Genomic DNA, 15344 nt, shown 5'->3' with positions numbered 1-15344 from the left:
TCCTTCTAGCAAATCAAATCAAATCAAATTGTATTTGTCACATACACATGGTTAGCAGATGTTAATGCGAGTGTAGTGAAATGCTTGTGCTTCTAGTTCCGACAATGCAGTGATAACCAACAAGTAATCTAACTAACAATTCCAAAACTACTGTCTTATACACAGTGTAAGGGGATAAAGAATATGTACATAAGGATATATGAATGAGTGATGGTACAGGGCAGCATACAGTAGATGGTATCGAGTACAGTATATACATATGAGATGAGTATGTAGACAAAGTAAACAAAGTGGCATAGTTAAAGTGGCTAGTGATACATGTATTACATAAGGATGCAGTCGATGATATAGAGTACAGTATATACGTATGCATATGAGATGAATAATGTAGGGTAAGTAACATTATATAAGGTAGCATTGTTTAAAGTGGCTAGTGATATATTTACATAATTTCCCATCAATTCCCATTATTAAAGTGGCTGGAGTTGGGTCAGTGTCAATGACAGTGTGTTGGCAGCAGCCACTCAATGTTAGCTTTGATGCACCTGTACTGACCTCGCCTTCTGGATGATAGCGGGGTGAACAGGCAGTGGCTCAGGTGGTTGATGTCCTTGATGATCTTTATGGCCTTCCTGTAACATCGGGTGGTATAGGTGTCCTGGAGGGCAGGTAGTTTGCCCCCGGTGATGCGTTGTGCAGACCTCACTACCCTCTGGAGAGCCTTACGGTTGAGGGCAGAGCAGTTGCCGTACCAGGCGGTGATACAGCCCGCCAGGATGCTCTCGATTGTGCATCTGTAGAAGTTTGTGAGTGCTTTTGGTGACAAGCCGAATTTCTTCAGCCTCCTGAGGTTGAAGAGGCGCTGCTGCGCCTTCTTCACGACGCTGTTAGTGTGAGTGGACCAATTCAGTTTGTCTGTGATGTGTATGCCGAGGAACTTAAAACTTGCTACCCTCTCCACTACTGTTCCATCGATGTGGATAGGGGGGTGTTCCCTCTGCTGTTTCCTGAAGTCCACAATCATCTCCTTAGTTTTGTTGACGTTGAGTGTGAGGTTATTTTCCTGACACCACACTCCGAGGGCCCTCACCTCCTCTCTGTAGGCTGTCTCGTCGTTGTTGGTAATCAAGCCTACCACTGTTGTGTCGTCCGCAAACTTGATGATTGAGTTGGAGGCGTGCGTGGCCACGCAGTCGTGGGTGAACAGGGAGTACAGGAGAGGGCTCAGAACGCACCCTTGTGGGGCCCCCGTGTTGAGGATCAGCGGGGAGGAGATGTTGTTGCCTACCCTCACCACCTGGGGGCGGCCCGTCAGGAAGTCCAGTACCCAGTTGCACAGGGCGGGGTCGAGACCCAGGGTCTCGAGCTTGATGACGAGCTTGGAGGGTACTATGGTGTTGAATGCCGAGCTGTAGTCGATGAACAGCATTCTCACATAGGTATTCCTCTTGTCCAGGTGGGTTAGGGCAGTGTGCAGTGTGGTTGAGATTGCGTCGTCTGTGGACCTATTTGGGCGGTAAGCAAATTGGAGTGGGTCTAGGGTGTCAGGTAGGGTGGAGGTGATATGGTCCTTGACTAGTCTCTCAAAGCACTTCATGATGACGGAAGCTTTCTTGGGAACAGGAACAATGGTGGCCCTCTTGAAGCATGTGGGAACAGCAGACTGGTATAGGGATTGATTGAATATGTCCGTAAACACACCGGCCAGCTGGTCTGCGCATGCTCTGAGGGCGCGGCTGGGGATGCCGTCTGGGCCTGCAGCCTTGCGAGGGTTAACACGTTTAAATGTCTTACCTCGGCTGCAGTGAAGGAGAGACCGCATGTTTTCGTTGCAGGCCGTGTCAGTGGCACTGTATTGTCCTCAAAGCGGGCAAAAAAGTTATTTAGTCTGCCTGGGAGCAAGACATCCTGGTCCGTGACTGGGCTGGGTTTCTTCTTGTAGTCCGTGATTGACTGTAGACCCTGCCACATGCCTCTTGTGTCTGAGCCGTTGAATTGAGATTCTACTTTGTCTCTGTACTGACGCTTAGCTTGTTTAATAGCCTTGCGGAGGGAATAGCTGCATTGTTTATATTCGGTCATGTTACCAGACACCTTGCCCTGATTAAAAGCAGTGGTTCGCGCTTTCAGTTTCACGCGAATGCTGCCATCAATCCACGGTTTCTGGTTAGGGAATGTTTTTGTCGTTGCTATGGGAACGACATCTTCAACGCACGTTCTAATGAACTCGCACACCGAATCAGCGTATTCGTCAATATTTTTATCTGACGCAACACGAAACATGTCCCAGTCCACGTGATGGAAGCAGTCTTGGAGTGTGGAGTCAGCTTGGTCGGACCAGCGTTGGACAGACCTCAGCGTGGGAGCCTCTTTTTTAAGTTTCTGTCTGTAGGCAGGGATCAACAAAATGGAGTCGTGGTCAGCTTTTCCGAAAGGGGGGCGGGGCATGGACATGTCTTACTGCATCCTTCTAGCATGGACATGTCTTACTGCATCCTTCTAGTATGGACATGTCTTACTGCATCCTTCTAGTATGGACATGTCTTACTGCATCCTTCTAGCATGGACATGTCTTACTGCATCCTTCTAGTATGGACATGTCTTACTGCATCCTTCTAGTATGGACATGTCTTACTGCATCCTTCTAGCATGGACATGTCTTACTGCATCCTTCTAGCATGGACATGTCTTACTGCATCCTTCTAGCATGGACATATCTTACTGCATCCTTCTAGTATGGACATGTCTTACTGCATCCTTCTAGCATGGACATATCTTACTGCATCCTTCTAGCATGGACATGTTTTACTGCATCCTTCTAGCATTGAACTTCTGTCTTAGAAAGTCCAGACACACACAAAATAATAAAATGCAAATTAATTGCTTAAAAATCATACAAAGTGATTTTCTTGATTTTTTGTTTTAGATTCCGTCTCTCACAGTTGAAGTGTATCTATGATAAATAAATTACAGACCTCTACATGCTTTGTAAGTAGGAAAACCTGCAAAATCGGCAGTGTATCAAATACTTGTTCTCCCCACTGTACATATCCGTCTGTCTGTGACCAAAGGTTTGCATCCACTCTATACCCTTCTCTACTCTCCCCCTGTACTGCCATCACAAATATAACCTCGGCGTTCAGCCATGCTGCTGGAATGAGGTTGACCTTCTCTGTTAATAACAGCTGCTCTCTCCCTCTCTCTCACACACACACAGCCTGACCTCTCACTCACTCATACACCTCTCACAGACACAGTCGTGCTTCTCTACCCAGGAGTATCAGCCTAACCCGGACCCCACGAGGTAGGACCCCAACACGGCTACAACATGTCGGATAATAGCTCTAAGATCGACACGGACGTGTGGACCCTAACTCGGTTTGTGATGGAGACGGGGCGCCAGGTCAAGGGGTCAACAGGAGAGCTGACCCAGCTGATTAACAGTCTGCTGACATCCATCAAAGCCATCTCCTGCGCCGTGCGTAAGGCCGGACTCGCACACCTGTAAGTACTACACTGTCTCCCTGACTACAGCACACCTGTAAGTACTACACTGTCTCCCTGCACCTCCACCTGTAAGTACTACACTGTCTCCCTGCACCTCCACCTGTAAGTACTACACTGTCTCTCTGACTACAGCACACCTGTAAGTACTACACTGTCTCCCTGCACCTCCACCTGTAAGTACTACACTGTCTCCCTGACTACAGCACACCTGTAAGTACTACACTGTCTCCCTGACTACAGCACACCTGTAAGTACTACACTGTCTCCCTGCACCTCCACCTATAAGTACTACACTGTCTCCCTGCACCTCCACCTGTAAGTACTACACTGTCTCTCTGACTACAGCACACCTGTAAGTACTACACTGTCTCTCTGACTACAGCACACCTGTAAGTACTACACTGTCTCTCTGACTACAGCACACCTGTAAGTACTACACTGTCTCTCTGACTACAGCACACCTGTAAGTACTACACTGTCTCCCTGACTACAGCACACCTGTAAGTACTACACTGTCTCTCTGACTACAGCACACCTGTAAGTACTCACTGACTACAGCACACCTGTAAGTACTACACTGTCTCCCTGACTACAGCACACCTGTAAGTACTACACTGTCTCTCTGACTACAGCACACCTGTAAGTACTACACTGTCTCTCTGACTACAGCACACCTGTAAGTACTACACTGTCTCCCTGACTACAGCACACCTGTAAGTACTACACTGTCTCCCTGACTACAGCACACCTGTAAGTACTACACTGTCTCCCTGACTACAGCACACCTGTAAGTACTACACTGTCTCCCTGACTACAGCACACCTGTAAGTACTACACTGTCTCCCTGACTACAGCACACCTGTAAGTACTACACTGTCTCTCTGCACCTCAGCCTGTACCTTTGAAACATAATTCAAAAGTTATTGGAAAGTCCTGATTGAAAGTTATGAACCATTTTCAATTCATTCATGCAACATGGATGGCAGAAGAGATTGAGAGACAGACAGTGTTTGTGATAGAGACAGTATATAGTGTTAATTAAGGACGTTCCCCTCTGCATTGTGACATGTTTCTACGGTACTCCCCTCTCAGTTGAATCAGAGCAACAGGATGTTAAAGTCAGTTAGCTAACTACTGTTTGAGAGTAACCTCCAGGCAGCAGCATGTGAATGAAATGGGTGTGGTGAGTTGAATGCATGGGGACACATGCTTCTGCCATGACCTGTGATATTTAAGGCTGAATGTACTGTGTGCTCCAGCAGGAGATAGCTGTTCTCTGGGACAGTACAGGATGTTGTATTCAGTAGGAGATAGCTGTTCTCTGGGACAGTACAGGATGTTGTATTCAGTAGGAGATAGCTGTTCTCTGGGACAGTACAGGATGTTGTATTCAGCAGGAGATAGCTGTTCTCTCGGACAGTACAGGATGTTGTATTCAGTAGGAGATAGCTGTTCTCTGGGACAGTACAGGATGTTGTATTCAGTAGGAGATAGCTGTTCTCTGGGACAGTACAGGATGTTGTATTCAGCAGGAGATAGCTGTTCTCTCGGACAGTACAGGATGTTGTATTCAGTAGGAGATAGCTGTTCTCTGGGACAGTACAGGATGTTGTATTCAGTAGGAGATAGCTGTTCTCTGGGACAGTACAGGATGTTGTATTCAGCAGGAGATAGCTGTTCTCTGGGACAGTACAGGATGTTGTATTCAGCAGGAGATAGCTGTTCTCTGGGACAGTACAGGATGTTGTATTCAGCAGGAGATAGCTGTTCTCTGGGACAGTACAGGATGTTGTATTCAGCAGGAGATAGCTGTTCTCTGGGACAGTACAGGATGTTGTATTCAGCAGGAGATAGCTGTTCTCTGGGACAGTACAGGATGTTATATTCAGCAGGAGATATAATTTTTAAAGCCCTTTTTGCATCAGCCGATGTCACAAAGTGCTATTCAGAAACCCAGCCTAAAACCCCAAACAGCAAGCAATGCAGATGTAGAAGCCTGGTGGCTAGGAAAAATTCCTTAGAAAGGCAGGAACTTTGGAAGAAATCTAGAGAGGAACCAGGGGCTGAGGGGTGACCAGTGCTCTTCTGGCTGTGCCAGGTGGAGATTATAAAAGTACATGGCCAAGATGTTCATAGATGACCAGCAGGGTAAAATAATAATAATCACAGTGGTTGTAGAGGGGGCAACATGTCTACACCTCAGGAGTAAATGTCAGTTGGCTTTTCATAGCTGATCATTCAGAGTTAGAGAGAGAAAAGAGAGAAAGAGAGAGAGAAAGAGGGTGCATACTTAAATTCACACAGGACACCGGATAAGAAGAGAACAAGAGAAATACCCCAACAAGAGAAATACTCCAGATATAACAAACTGACCCTAGCCCCCCGACACATAAACTACTGCAGCATAAATACTGGAGGCTGAGACAGCTAGAGGGATATCTTCAAACCACCAACTTACTACCCTGAGATAAGGCTGAGTATAGCCCACAAAGATCTCCCCCACAGCAAGAACCTGAGGGGGGCGCCAACTCGGACAGGAAGATCACATCATTGACTCAAGTGATGCACCCCTCCAAGTTACAACATGGAAAAGCACCAGTAAGCCCGTGACTCAGCCTCTATAATAGGGTTAGAGGCAGAGAATCCCGGTGGAGAGAGGGGAACTGGCCAGGCAGAGACAGCAAGGGAGGTTTGTCGCTCCAGAGCCTTTCCATTCACCTTCACACTCCTGGGCCAGACTACACTCAATCATAGGACCTACTGAAGAGGTGAGTCTTCAATAAAGACTTAAAGGTTGAGACCGAGTCTGCGTCTCTCACATGGATAGGCAGATCATTCCATAAAAATGTAGCTCTATAGGAGAAAGCCCTAGCTCAAGCTGTTTGCTTTGAAGGTTAGCAGTAAAACCTTTAAATCAGCCCTTGCCTTAACAGGAAGCCAGTGTAGAGAGGCTAGCACTGGAGTTATATGTTCACATTTTTTGGTTCTAGTCAAGATTCTAGCAGCCGTGTTTAGAACTTGTTTAGATCTTATTGTTTCCTGGGACGTAGAACTAGCATTTCTGTTTTGTTCGAGTTTAAGTAACACATTTTCCTTGTGTCTGAAACACAGGCTTTCAGGGAGGGCAATTTTAGGGCTTCACCATGTTTCATTGAAATGTACAGCTGTGTATCATCCACATAGCAGTGAAAGTTAACATTATGTTTCCAAATGACATCACCAAGAGGTAAAATATATAATGAAAACAATAGTGGTCCTAAAACGGAACCTTGAGGAACACCGACATTTACAGGACAAACCATCCACAGAGACAAACTGATATCAAAAGCAGCATTAAGGTCTAGGAGCACAATGACAGATGCAGAGCCTCGGTCTGACGCCATTAAAAGGTCATTTACCACCTTCATGACTGCAGTCTCAGTGCTATGATGGGGTCTAAAACCAGACTGAAGCATTTCGTAAACATTGTTCAGGAAAGCAATGAGTTGCTGCGCAACAGCTTTTTCAAGAATGTTTGAGAGGAATTGGAGATTCGATATCGGCCGATTAGTTTTTATATTTTCTCGTCAAGGTTTGGCTTTTTCAAGAGAGGCTTTATTACTGCCACTTTTAGTGAGTTTGGTACACAGCTGGTGGATAGAGAGCCATTTATTGTGTTCAACATAGGAGGACCAAGCACAGTAGCAGCTCTTTCCGTAGTTTAGTTGGAATAGGGTCCAGTATGCAGCTTGAAGGTTTTGAGGCCATGAATATTTTCATCAATGTGTCAAGAGATATAGTACTAAAACACTTGAGTGTTTCCCTTGATCCTAGGTCCTGGCAGTGTTGTGCAGACTCAGGACAACTGAGGTTTGGAGGAATACGCAGATTTAAAGAGGAGTCCGCAATTTGCTTCCTAATGACCATGATCTTTGTGAAAGCCATCCTCTCTTGGGGAATGCTGTTTTTAGTTAGCTTTGCTACAGCAACAAACATTTATTTTGTATTGTTCTTATTCTCCTCAAGAGTGAGGGCTCTTCGATACTGCACGCTACTGTCTTTCCAAGCTAATCGGAAGACTTCCAGTTTGGTGCAGCGCCATTTCCTTTCCAATTTTCTGGAAGCTTGCTTCAGGGCTTGGGTTTTTCTGTATACCAGGGAGCTAGTGTTTAATGCAAATGTTTTAGGGGTGCGACTGCATCTAGGGTATTACACAATGTTAAATTTAATTCCTCAGTTAGGTGGTTAACAGATTTTTGGGTGGGTGGAGGGAGTCTGAAAGGGTTGTCTGAGAACTTGTATCTGGTGGGTGGGGAGGCGTTCATTATACTCAACATAGGAGGGCCAAGCACAGGAAGCAGCCAGTTAGGTGGTTAACCGATTTTATAGCACGGCTTTTGATGATCCCTGGTTGGGGTCTGAGCAGATTATTTGTTGCGATTGCAAACATAAAAAAATGGTGGTCCAACAGAAGGCCAGCATCCCGGAGTCACCTCTTCACTGTTGAGACTGGACAGAGGAACTCTGCCTAGAAGGCCAGCATCCCGGAGTCACCTCTTCACTGTTGAGACTGGACAGAGGAACTCTGCCTAGAAGGCCAGCATCCCGGAGTCGCCTCTTCACTGTTGAGACTGGACAGAGGAACTCTGCCTAGAAGGCCAGCATCCCAGAGTCGCCTCTTCACTGTTGAGACTGGACAGAGGAACTCTGCCTAGAAGGCCAGCATCCCGGAGTCACCTCTTCACTGTTGAGACTGGACAGAGGAACTCTGCCTAGAAGGCCAGCATCCCAGAGTCGCCTCTTCACTGTTGACGTTGAGACTGGTGTTTTGCGGGTACTATTTAATGAAGCTGCCAGTTGAGGACTTGTGAGGCGTCTGTTCTCAAACTAGACACTCTTATATACTTGTCCTCTTGTTCAGTTGTGCACTCTTTCTATTCTCCCACTCTTTCTATTCTGGTTAGATCCAGTTCACGCAGTTCTGTGAAGGGAGTTGTACACAGCGCTGTACGGGATCTGCAGTTTCTTGGCAATTTCTCACATGGAATAGCCTTCATTTCTCAGAACAAGAATAGACTGACGAGTTTCAGAAGAAAGTCCTTTGTTTCTGTCCATTTTGACCCACAAATGCTGATGCTCCAGATACTCAACTAGTCTAAAGAAGGCCAGTTTTATTACTTCTTTAATCAGGACAACAGTTTTCAGCTGTGCTAACATAATTGCAAAAGGGTTTTCTAATGATCAACTAGTCTTTTAAAATGATCAACTTGGATTAGCAGCGTGCCACTGGAACACAGGAGTGATGGTTGCTGATAATGGGCCTCTTTACACCTATGTAGATATTCAATAAAAAATCTGCCGTTTCCAGCTACAATAGTCATTTACAACATTAACAATGTTACACTGTATTTCTGATACATTTTCTCTTATTTTAATGGACAAAAAATGCTTTCTGTTAAAAAACAAGGACATTTCTAAGTGACCCCAAACTTTTGAACAGTAGTCTAGATGTCCTGGTTAGCAGGGAGCCCCATTGATGTACTGGGACGTACGCACCACCGTCTGTAGCGCCTGGTCAGATGCCAAGCAGTTGCGGTGGTAAGAGGTGATGCAGCCAGTCAAGATGCTCTCAATGGTGCAGCTCTAGAACTTTTTGAAGATCTGAGATCAGAAAATGTTTCAGCCTCCTGAGGGAGAAGAGGTCTTCACATGTGGTGAATACAACGTGAAATCCGTGATATAAATATATATATTATAATTCCTTAGTGATGGAAGGAGGGAGGGGGAGAGGGGAGAGAGAGAGAGAGATTCAGATTTCAAAAACTTTAATGTCCTCAAAGAGGCAATTCATCTTGCAGCAGTCATAAAACATAAAACATCTAAAAATCTAAAATAAATAGCAAAGGATATTTACAAACAAATAGGCAGGGCAAGTGCAATTAGTCCAACATTTGTTAAGTTGCAGAATTGCATTTGGAATAAAAGAGAACTTGGCACTTTTTTTAACGTTAGGTAGTCTGTACCTGCAACCAGAGGGAAGGAGATGGAGTGGATGGGAAGAGTCAACCTCTATTGTATTTGTCTGGTGAGGACCTGCCTTATAACAGGCCTACAAGCCCTCAGTCCAGCCTCTTTCAACTTATTGCGGACAGTCTGAGCACTGATGGTGGGATTGTGTGTTCCTGGTGTAACTCGGGCAGTTGTTGTTGCCATTCTGTACCTGTCCCGCAGGTATGGTGTTCAGATGTACCGATCCTGTACAGGTGTTGTTACACGTGGTCTGCCACTGCGAGGACAATCAGCTGTCCGTCCTGTCTCCCTGTTGCGGTGTCTTAGGCGTCTCACAGTACGGACATTGCAATTTATTGCCCTGGCCACATCTGCAGTCCTCATGCCTCCTTGCAGCATGCCTAAGGCACGTTCACGCAGATGAGCAGGGACCCTGGGCATCTTTCTTTTAATGTTTTTGAGTCAGTAGAAAGGCCTCTTTAGTGTCCTAAGTTTTCATAACTGTGACCTTAATTGCCTACCATCTGTAAGCTGTTAGTGTCTTAACGTCTGTTCCACAGGTCCATGTTCATTAATTGTTTATGGTTCATTGAACCAGCATGGGAAACAGTGTTTAAACCCTTTACAATGAAGATCTGTGAAGTTATTTTGATTTTTACTAATTATCTTTGAAAGACAGGGTCCTGAAAAAGGGACGTTTCTTTTTTTACTGAGTTTATTTAATATTAGATGGGATGACTCACACCAGACAGTAAAATCATTCAGAGCCGGTCCGTGCTCCATCTCATCCCCTTCGAGAAGACTGACCAAAGCAGTATTGTCAGCATATTTGATCAGGTGTCGCCCTGGGAACCCGACTCCGGCAGCTGTATGTATACAGTATGTATAGTATTGGTGAAGGAACACTGCCCTGTGGGGTTCCAACTGAAGCAGTGCCCACCTCAGAGAGTGTGTTGCCCACTCGTACCTGCTGAGACCTATCAGTTAGGAAGTTGGTGATCCATGTAATGAGCATCAAGTCCCAAGTCTCCTTTCAGTCTGTCCGCGAGGACCAACGGATTGATTGTGTTAAATGCCGAGGAGAAATCTGCAAATATAATACGCACATGGGTTTTACTGCCCTCAAAATGATTGATACGCACATGGGTTTTACTGCCCTCAAAATGATTGATACGCACATGGGTTTTACTGCCCTCAAAATGATTGATACGCACATGGGTTTTACTGCCCTCTAAATGATTGATACGCACGTGGGTTTTACTGCCCTCAAAATGATTGATACGCACATGGGTTTTACTGCCCTCAAAATGATTGATACGCACATGGGTTTTACTGCCCTCAAAATGATTGATACGCACATGGGTTTTACTGCCCTCAAAATGATTGATACGCACATGGGTTTTACTGCCCTCTAAATGATTGATACGCACGTGGGTTTTACTGCCCTCAAAATGATTGATACGCACATGGGTTTTACTGCCCTCAAAATGATTGATACGCACATGGGTTTTACTGCCCTCAAAATGATTGATACGCACATGGGTTTTACTGCCCTCAAAATGATTGATACGCACGTGGGTTTTACTGCATGTTCACCAGATGTAAGACTGAGAGGATGGCATCATCTGTTTTACTGCCCTCTGATTGGTATGCAGATTGGTTTTACTGCCCTCAAAATGATTGATACAAGGTGACTGGTGGTGTTTAAAATGATGTATGCAGATTGGTTTTAGGGCCCTCAAAATGATTGATACAAGGATGACTGGTTTTACTGCCCTGAGGATGATTGATGCAGATTGGTTTTAGGGCCCTCAACAAGGTGACTGGGTTTTACTGCCCTCTAAATGATTGATGCAGATTGGTTTTAGGGGGTCAAAAGGTGACTGGTAGTGTTGAGGATGATTGATGCAGATTGGAGGGGGTCAAAAGGTGACTGGTGGTGTTTTACTGCCCTCATGATTGTATGCAGATTGGAGGGGGTCAACAAGGTGACTGGTGTTGAATGATGTATGCAGATTGGTTTTAGGGCCCTCAAAAGGTGGCTGGTGGTGCCCTCAAAGGATGTATGCAGATTGGAGGGGGTCAAAATGAAGGTGACTGGTGGTGCCCTCAAAATGAGGATGTATGCAGATTGGTTTAGGGCCCTCAACAAGGTTGGCTGGTTTTAGCCCTGATTGATACGCACATGTAGGGATGTATGCAGATTGGAGGGGGTCAAATGATTGATACGCAAGGTGACTGGTGTTGTTTTACTGAGGATGTATGCAGATTGGAGGGGGTCAACAAGGTGACTGGTAGTGTTGATGATGTATGCAGATTGGAGGGGGTCAACAAGGTGACTGGTGGTGTTGAGGATGTATGCAGATTGGAGGGGGTCAACAAGGTGACTGGTGTTGTTGAGGATGTATGCAGATTGGAGGGGGTCAACAAGGTGACTGGTAGTGTTGAGGATGTATGCAGATTGGAGGTGGTCAACAAGGTGACTGGTAGTGTTGTTGATGTATGCAGATTGGAGGGGGTCAACAAGGTGACTGGTAGTGTTGAGAATGTATGCAGATTGGAGGGGGTCAACACGGTGACTGGTAGTGTTGATGATGTATGCAGATTGGGTCAACAAGGTGACTGGTAGTGTTGAGGATGTATGCAGATTGGAGGGGGTCAACAAGGTGACTGGTAGTGTTGATGATGTATGCAGATTGGGTCAACAAGGTGACTGGTGGTGTTTATGATGTATGCAGATTGGAGGTGGTCAACAAGGTGACTGGTAGTGTTGATGATGTATGCAGATTGGAGGGGGTCAACAATGTGGCTGGTAGTGTTGAGGATGTATGCAGATTGGGTCAACAAGGTGACTGGTGTTGTTGAGGATGTATGCAGATTGGAGGGGTCAACAAGGTGGCTGGTAGTGTTGAGGATGTATGCAGATTGGAGGGGGTCAACAAGGTGACTGGTGGTGTTGAGGATGTATGCAGATTGGGTCAACAAGGTGACTGGTGGTGTTGAGGATGTATGCAGATTGGAGGGGGTCAACAAGGTGACTGGTAGTGTTGATGATGTATGCAGATTGGAGGGGGTCAACAAGGTGGCTGGTAGTGTTGAGGATGTATGCAGATTGGGTCAACAAGGTGACTGGTGTTGTTGAGGATGTATGCAGATTGGAGGGGGTCAACAAGGTGACTGGTGGTGTTGAGGATGTATGCAGATTGGGTCAACAAGGTGACTGGTAGTGTTGTTGATGTATGCAGATTGGAGGGGGTCAACACGGTGACTGGTAGTGTTGAGGATGTATGCAGATTGGAGGGGGTAAACAAGGTGACTGGTAGTGTTGAGGATGTATGCAGATTGGAGGGGGTCAACAAGGTGACTGGTGGTGTTGATGATGTATGCAGATTGGAGGGGGTCAACAAGGTGACTGGTGGTGTTTATGATGTATGCAGATTGGAGGGGGTCAACAAGGTGACTGGTGGTGTTTATGATGTATGCAGATTGGAGGGGGTCAACAAGGTGACTGGTGGTGTTGAGGATGTATGCAGATTGGAGGGGGTCAACAAGGTGGCTGGTAGTGTTGAGGATGTATGCAGATTGGAGGGGGTCAACAAGGTGACTGGTGGTGTTGAGGATGTATGCAGATTGGAGGGGGTCAACAAGGTGACTGGTGGTGTTGAGGATGTATGCAGATTGGAGGGGGTCAACAAGGTGACTGGTGGTGTTGAGGATGTATGCAGATTGGAGGGGGTCAACAAGGTGACTGGTGGTGTTGAGGATGTATGCAGATTGGAGGGGGTCAACAAGGTGACTGGTGGTGTTGATGATGTATGCAGATTGGAGGGGGTCAACAAGGTGACTGGTGGTGTTTAATGATGTATGCAGATTGGAGGGGGTCAACAAGGTGACTGGTAGTGTTGATGATGTATGCAGATTGGGTCAACAAGGTGACTGGTGTTGAGGATGTATGCAGATTGGAGGGGGTCAACACGGTGACTGGTGGTGTTGAGGATGTATGCAGATTGGAGGGGGTCAACAAGGTGGCTGGTAGTGTTGATGATGTATGCAGATTGGATCAACAAGGTGACTGGTGTTGAGGATGTATGCAGATTGGAGGGGGTCAACACGGTGACTGGTGGTGTTGAGGATGTATGCAGATTGGAGGGGGTCAACAAGGTGACTGGTAGTGTTGAGGATGTATGCATTGATGATCTTTTCAAGAGATTTAATCAAGAGAGAGGTCATAGTGACAGGTCAGTAATCATTTGATGCAGATGGATGAGAGGTTTTTGGGACAGGTACAACAATAGATTGTTTTAAATGTATCCAGGGACCTCTGAAAGAGGGAGCAGAAGACACCTCTCAGCTGAACAGTGTTTCTAGACACGACCACTGATGTTATCAGGCCCCGGGCTCTTTCGTGCTCCAGCGCTTTTGAACACTCGTTGTACGACTTCCTCATTGATGATAAGCGCGCTCTTGGTTGCCATGACATCCTCCTCAAGACAGGCCAGGGGAGCGGGGGCGACCCCTGTTTCAACGCCGGTGAAAAACTTGTTTAGTTCATTGGCTGTAGAGGGGCACACCCTCTCGTCCAGGCAGGGATCGACACGTTGCCTCCCTTTGAAGGGGGCGTTTGCCATATTCTTAATTCCCAACCAGGCAGACAGTCTCCCTGTAACATTGTCTGTTACACCTTATCCTGTACTGGAGAGTCTGTCTGTAACATTATCTGTTACACCTTATCAGGTACTGGACAGTCTCCCTGTGACATTATCTGTTACAACTTATCCTGTACTGGAGAGTCTCCCTGTAACATTATCTGTTACACCTTCTCCTGTACTGGAGAGTCTCCCTGTGACATTGTCTGTTACACCTTATCCTGTACTGGAGAGTCTGTCTGTAACATTATCTGTTACACCTTATCCTGTACTGGAGAGTCTGTCTGTAATATTATCTGTTACACCTTATCCTGTACTGGAGAGTCTGTCTGTAACATTATCTGTTACACCTTATCCTGTACTGGAGAGTCTCCCTGTAACATTATCTGTTACACCTTCTCCTGTACTGGAGAGTCTCCCTGTAACATTATCTGTTACACCTTCTCCTGTACTGGAGAGTCTGTCTGTAACATTATCTGTTACACCTTATCCTAGTACTGGAGAGTCTGTCTGTAACATTATCTGTTACACCTTATCCTGTACTGGAGAGTCTGTCTGTGACATTATCTGTTACACCTTATCCTGTACTGGAGAGTCTCCCTGTAACATTATCTGTTACACCTTATCCTGTACTGGAGAGTCTGTCTGTAACATTATCTGTTACACCTTATCCTGTACTGGAGAGTCTGTCTGTAATATTATCTGTTACACCTTATCCTGTACTGGAGAGTCTGTCTGTAACATTATCTGTTACACCTTATCCTGTACTGGAGAGTCTCCCTGTAACATTATCTGTTACACCTTCTCCTGTACTGGAGAGTCTCCCTGTAACATTATCTGTTACACCTGACCTGTACTGGAGAGTCTGTCTGTAACATTATCTGTTACACCTTATCCTAGTACTGGTGTTGAGTCTGTCTGTAACATTATCTGTTACACCTTATCCTGTACTGGAGAGTCTGTCAAGGACATTATCTGTTACACCTTTGATCCTGTACTGGAGAGTCTCCCTGTAACATTATCTGTTACACCTGTATCCTGTACTGAAAGAGAGTCTCCTGAACTGTACATGATATCTGTTACACCTTATCCTGTACTGGAGAGTCTCCCTGTAACATTATCTGTTACACCTTATCCTGTACTGGAGAGTCTCCCTGTAACATTATCTGTTACACCTTCTCCTGTACTGGAGAGTCTCCCTGT

General features: G+C 45.9%; 1 protein-coding gene across 1 annotated transcript in view; it reads left to right on the top strand.

Annotated features, from left to right (window-relative positions):
• The first annotated feature begins 3205 nt into the window (after positions 1 to 3205).
• Positions 3206 to 15344, top strand: part of fbp2 (fructose-1,6-bisphosphatase 2) — a 34280-nt gene continuing 22141 nt past the window's right edge. Inside the window, exon 1 of the mRNA XM_052460799.1 lies at positions 3206 to 3504. Within this exon, the coding sequence (XP_052316759.1) occupies positions 3329 to 3504 (176 nt within the window). The 5' untranslated portion in view covers positions 3206 to 3328. The remainder of the gene's footprint in view (positions 3505 to 15344) is intronic.

This window comes from Oncorhynchus keta, chromosome 14 (genome assembly GCF_023373465.1).
Source record: "Oncorhynchus keta strain PuntledgeMale-10-30-2019 chromosome 14, Oket_V2, whole genome shotgun sequence".
NCBI lineage: Eukaryota > Metazoa > Chordata > Actinopteri > Salmoniformes > Salmonidae > Oncorhynchus > Oncorhynchus keta.
The sequence above is the reverse complement of the archived record's forward strand: the minus strand, read 5'-3'. Positions and strand labels throughout refer to the sequence as shown.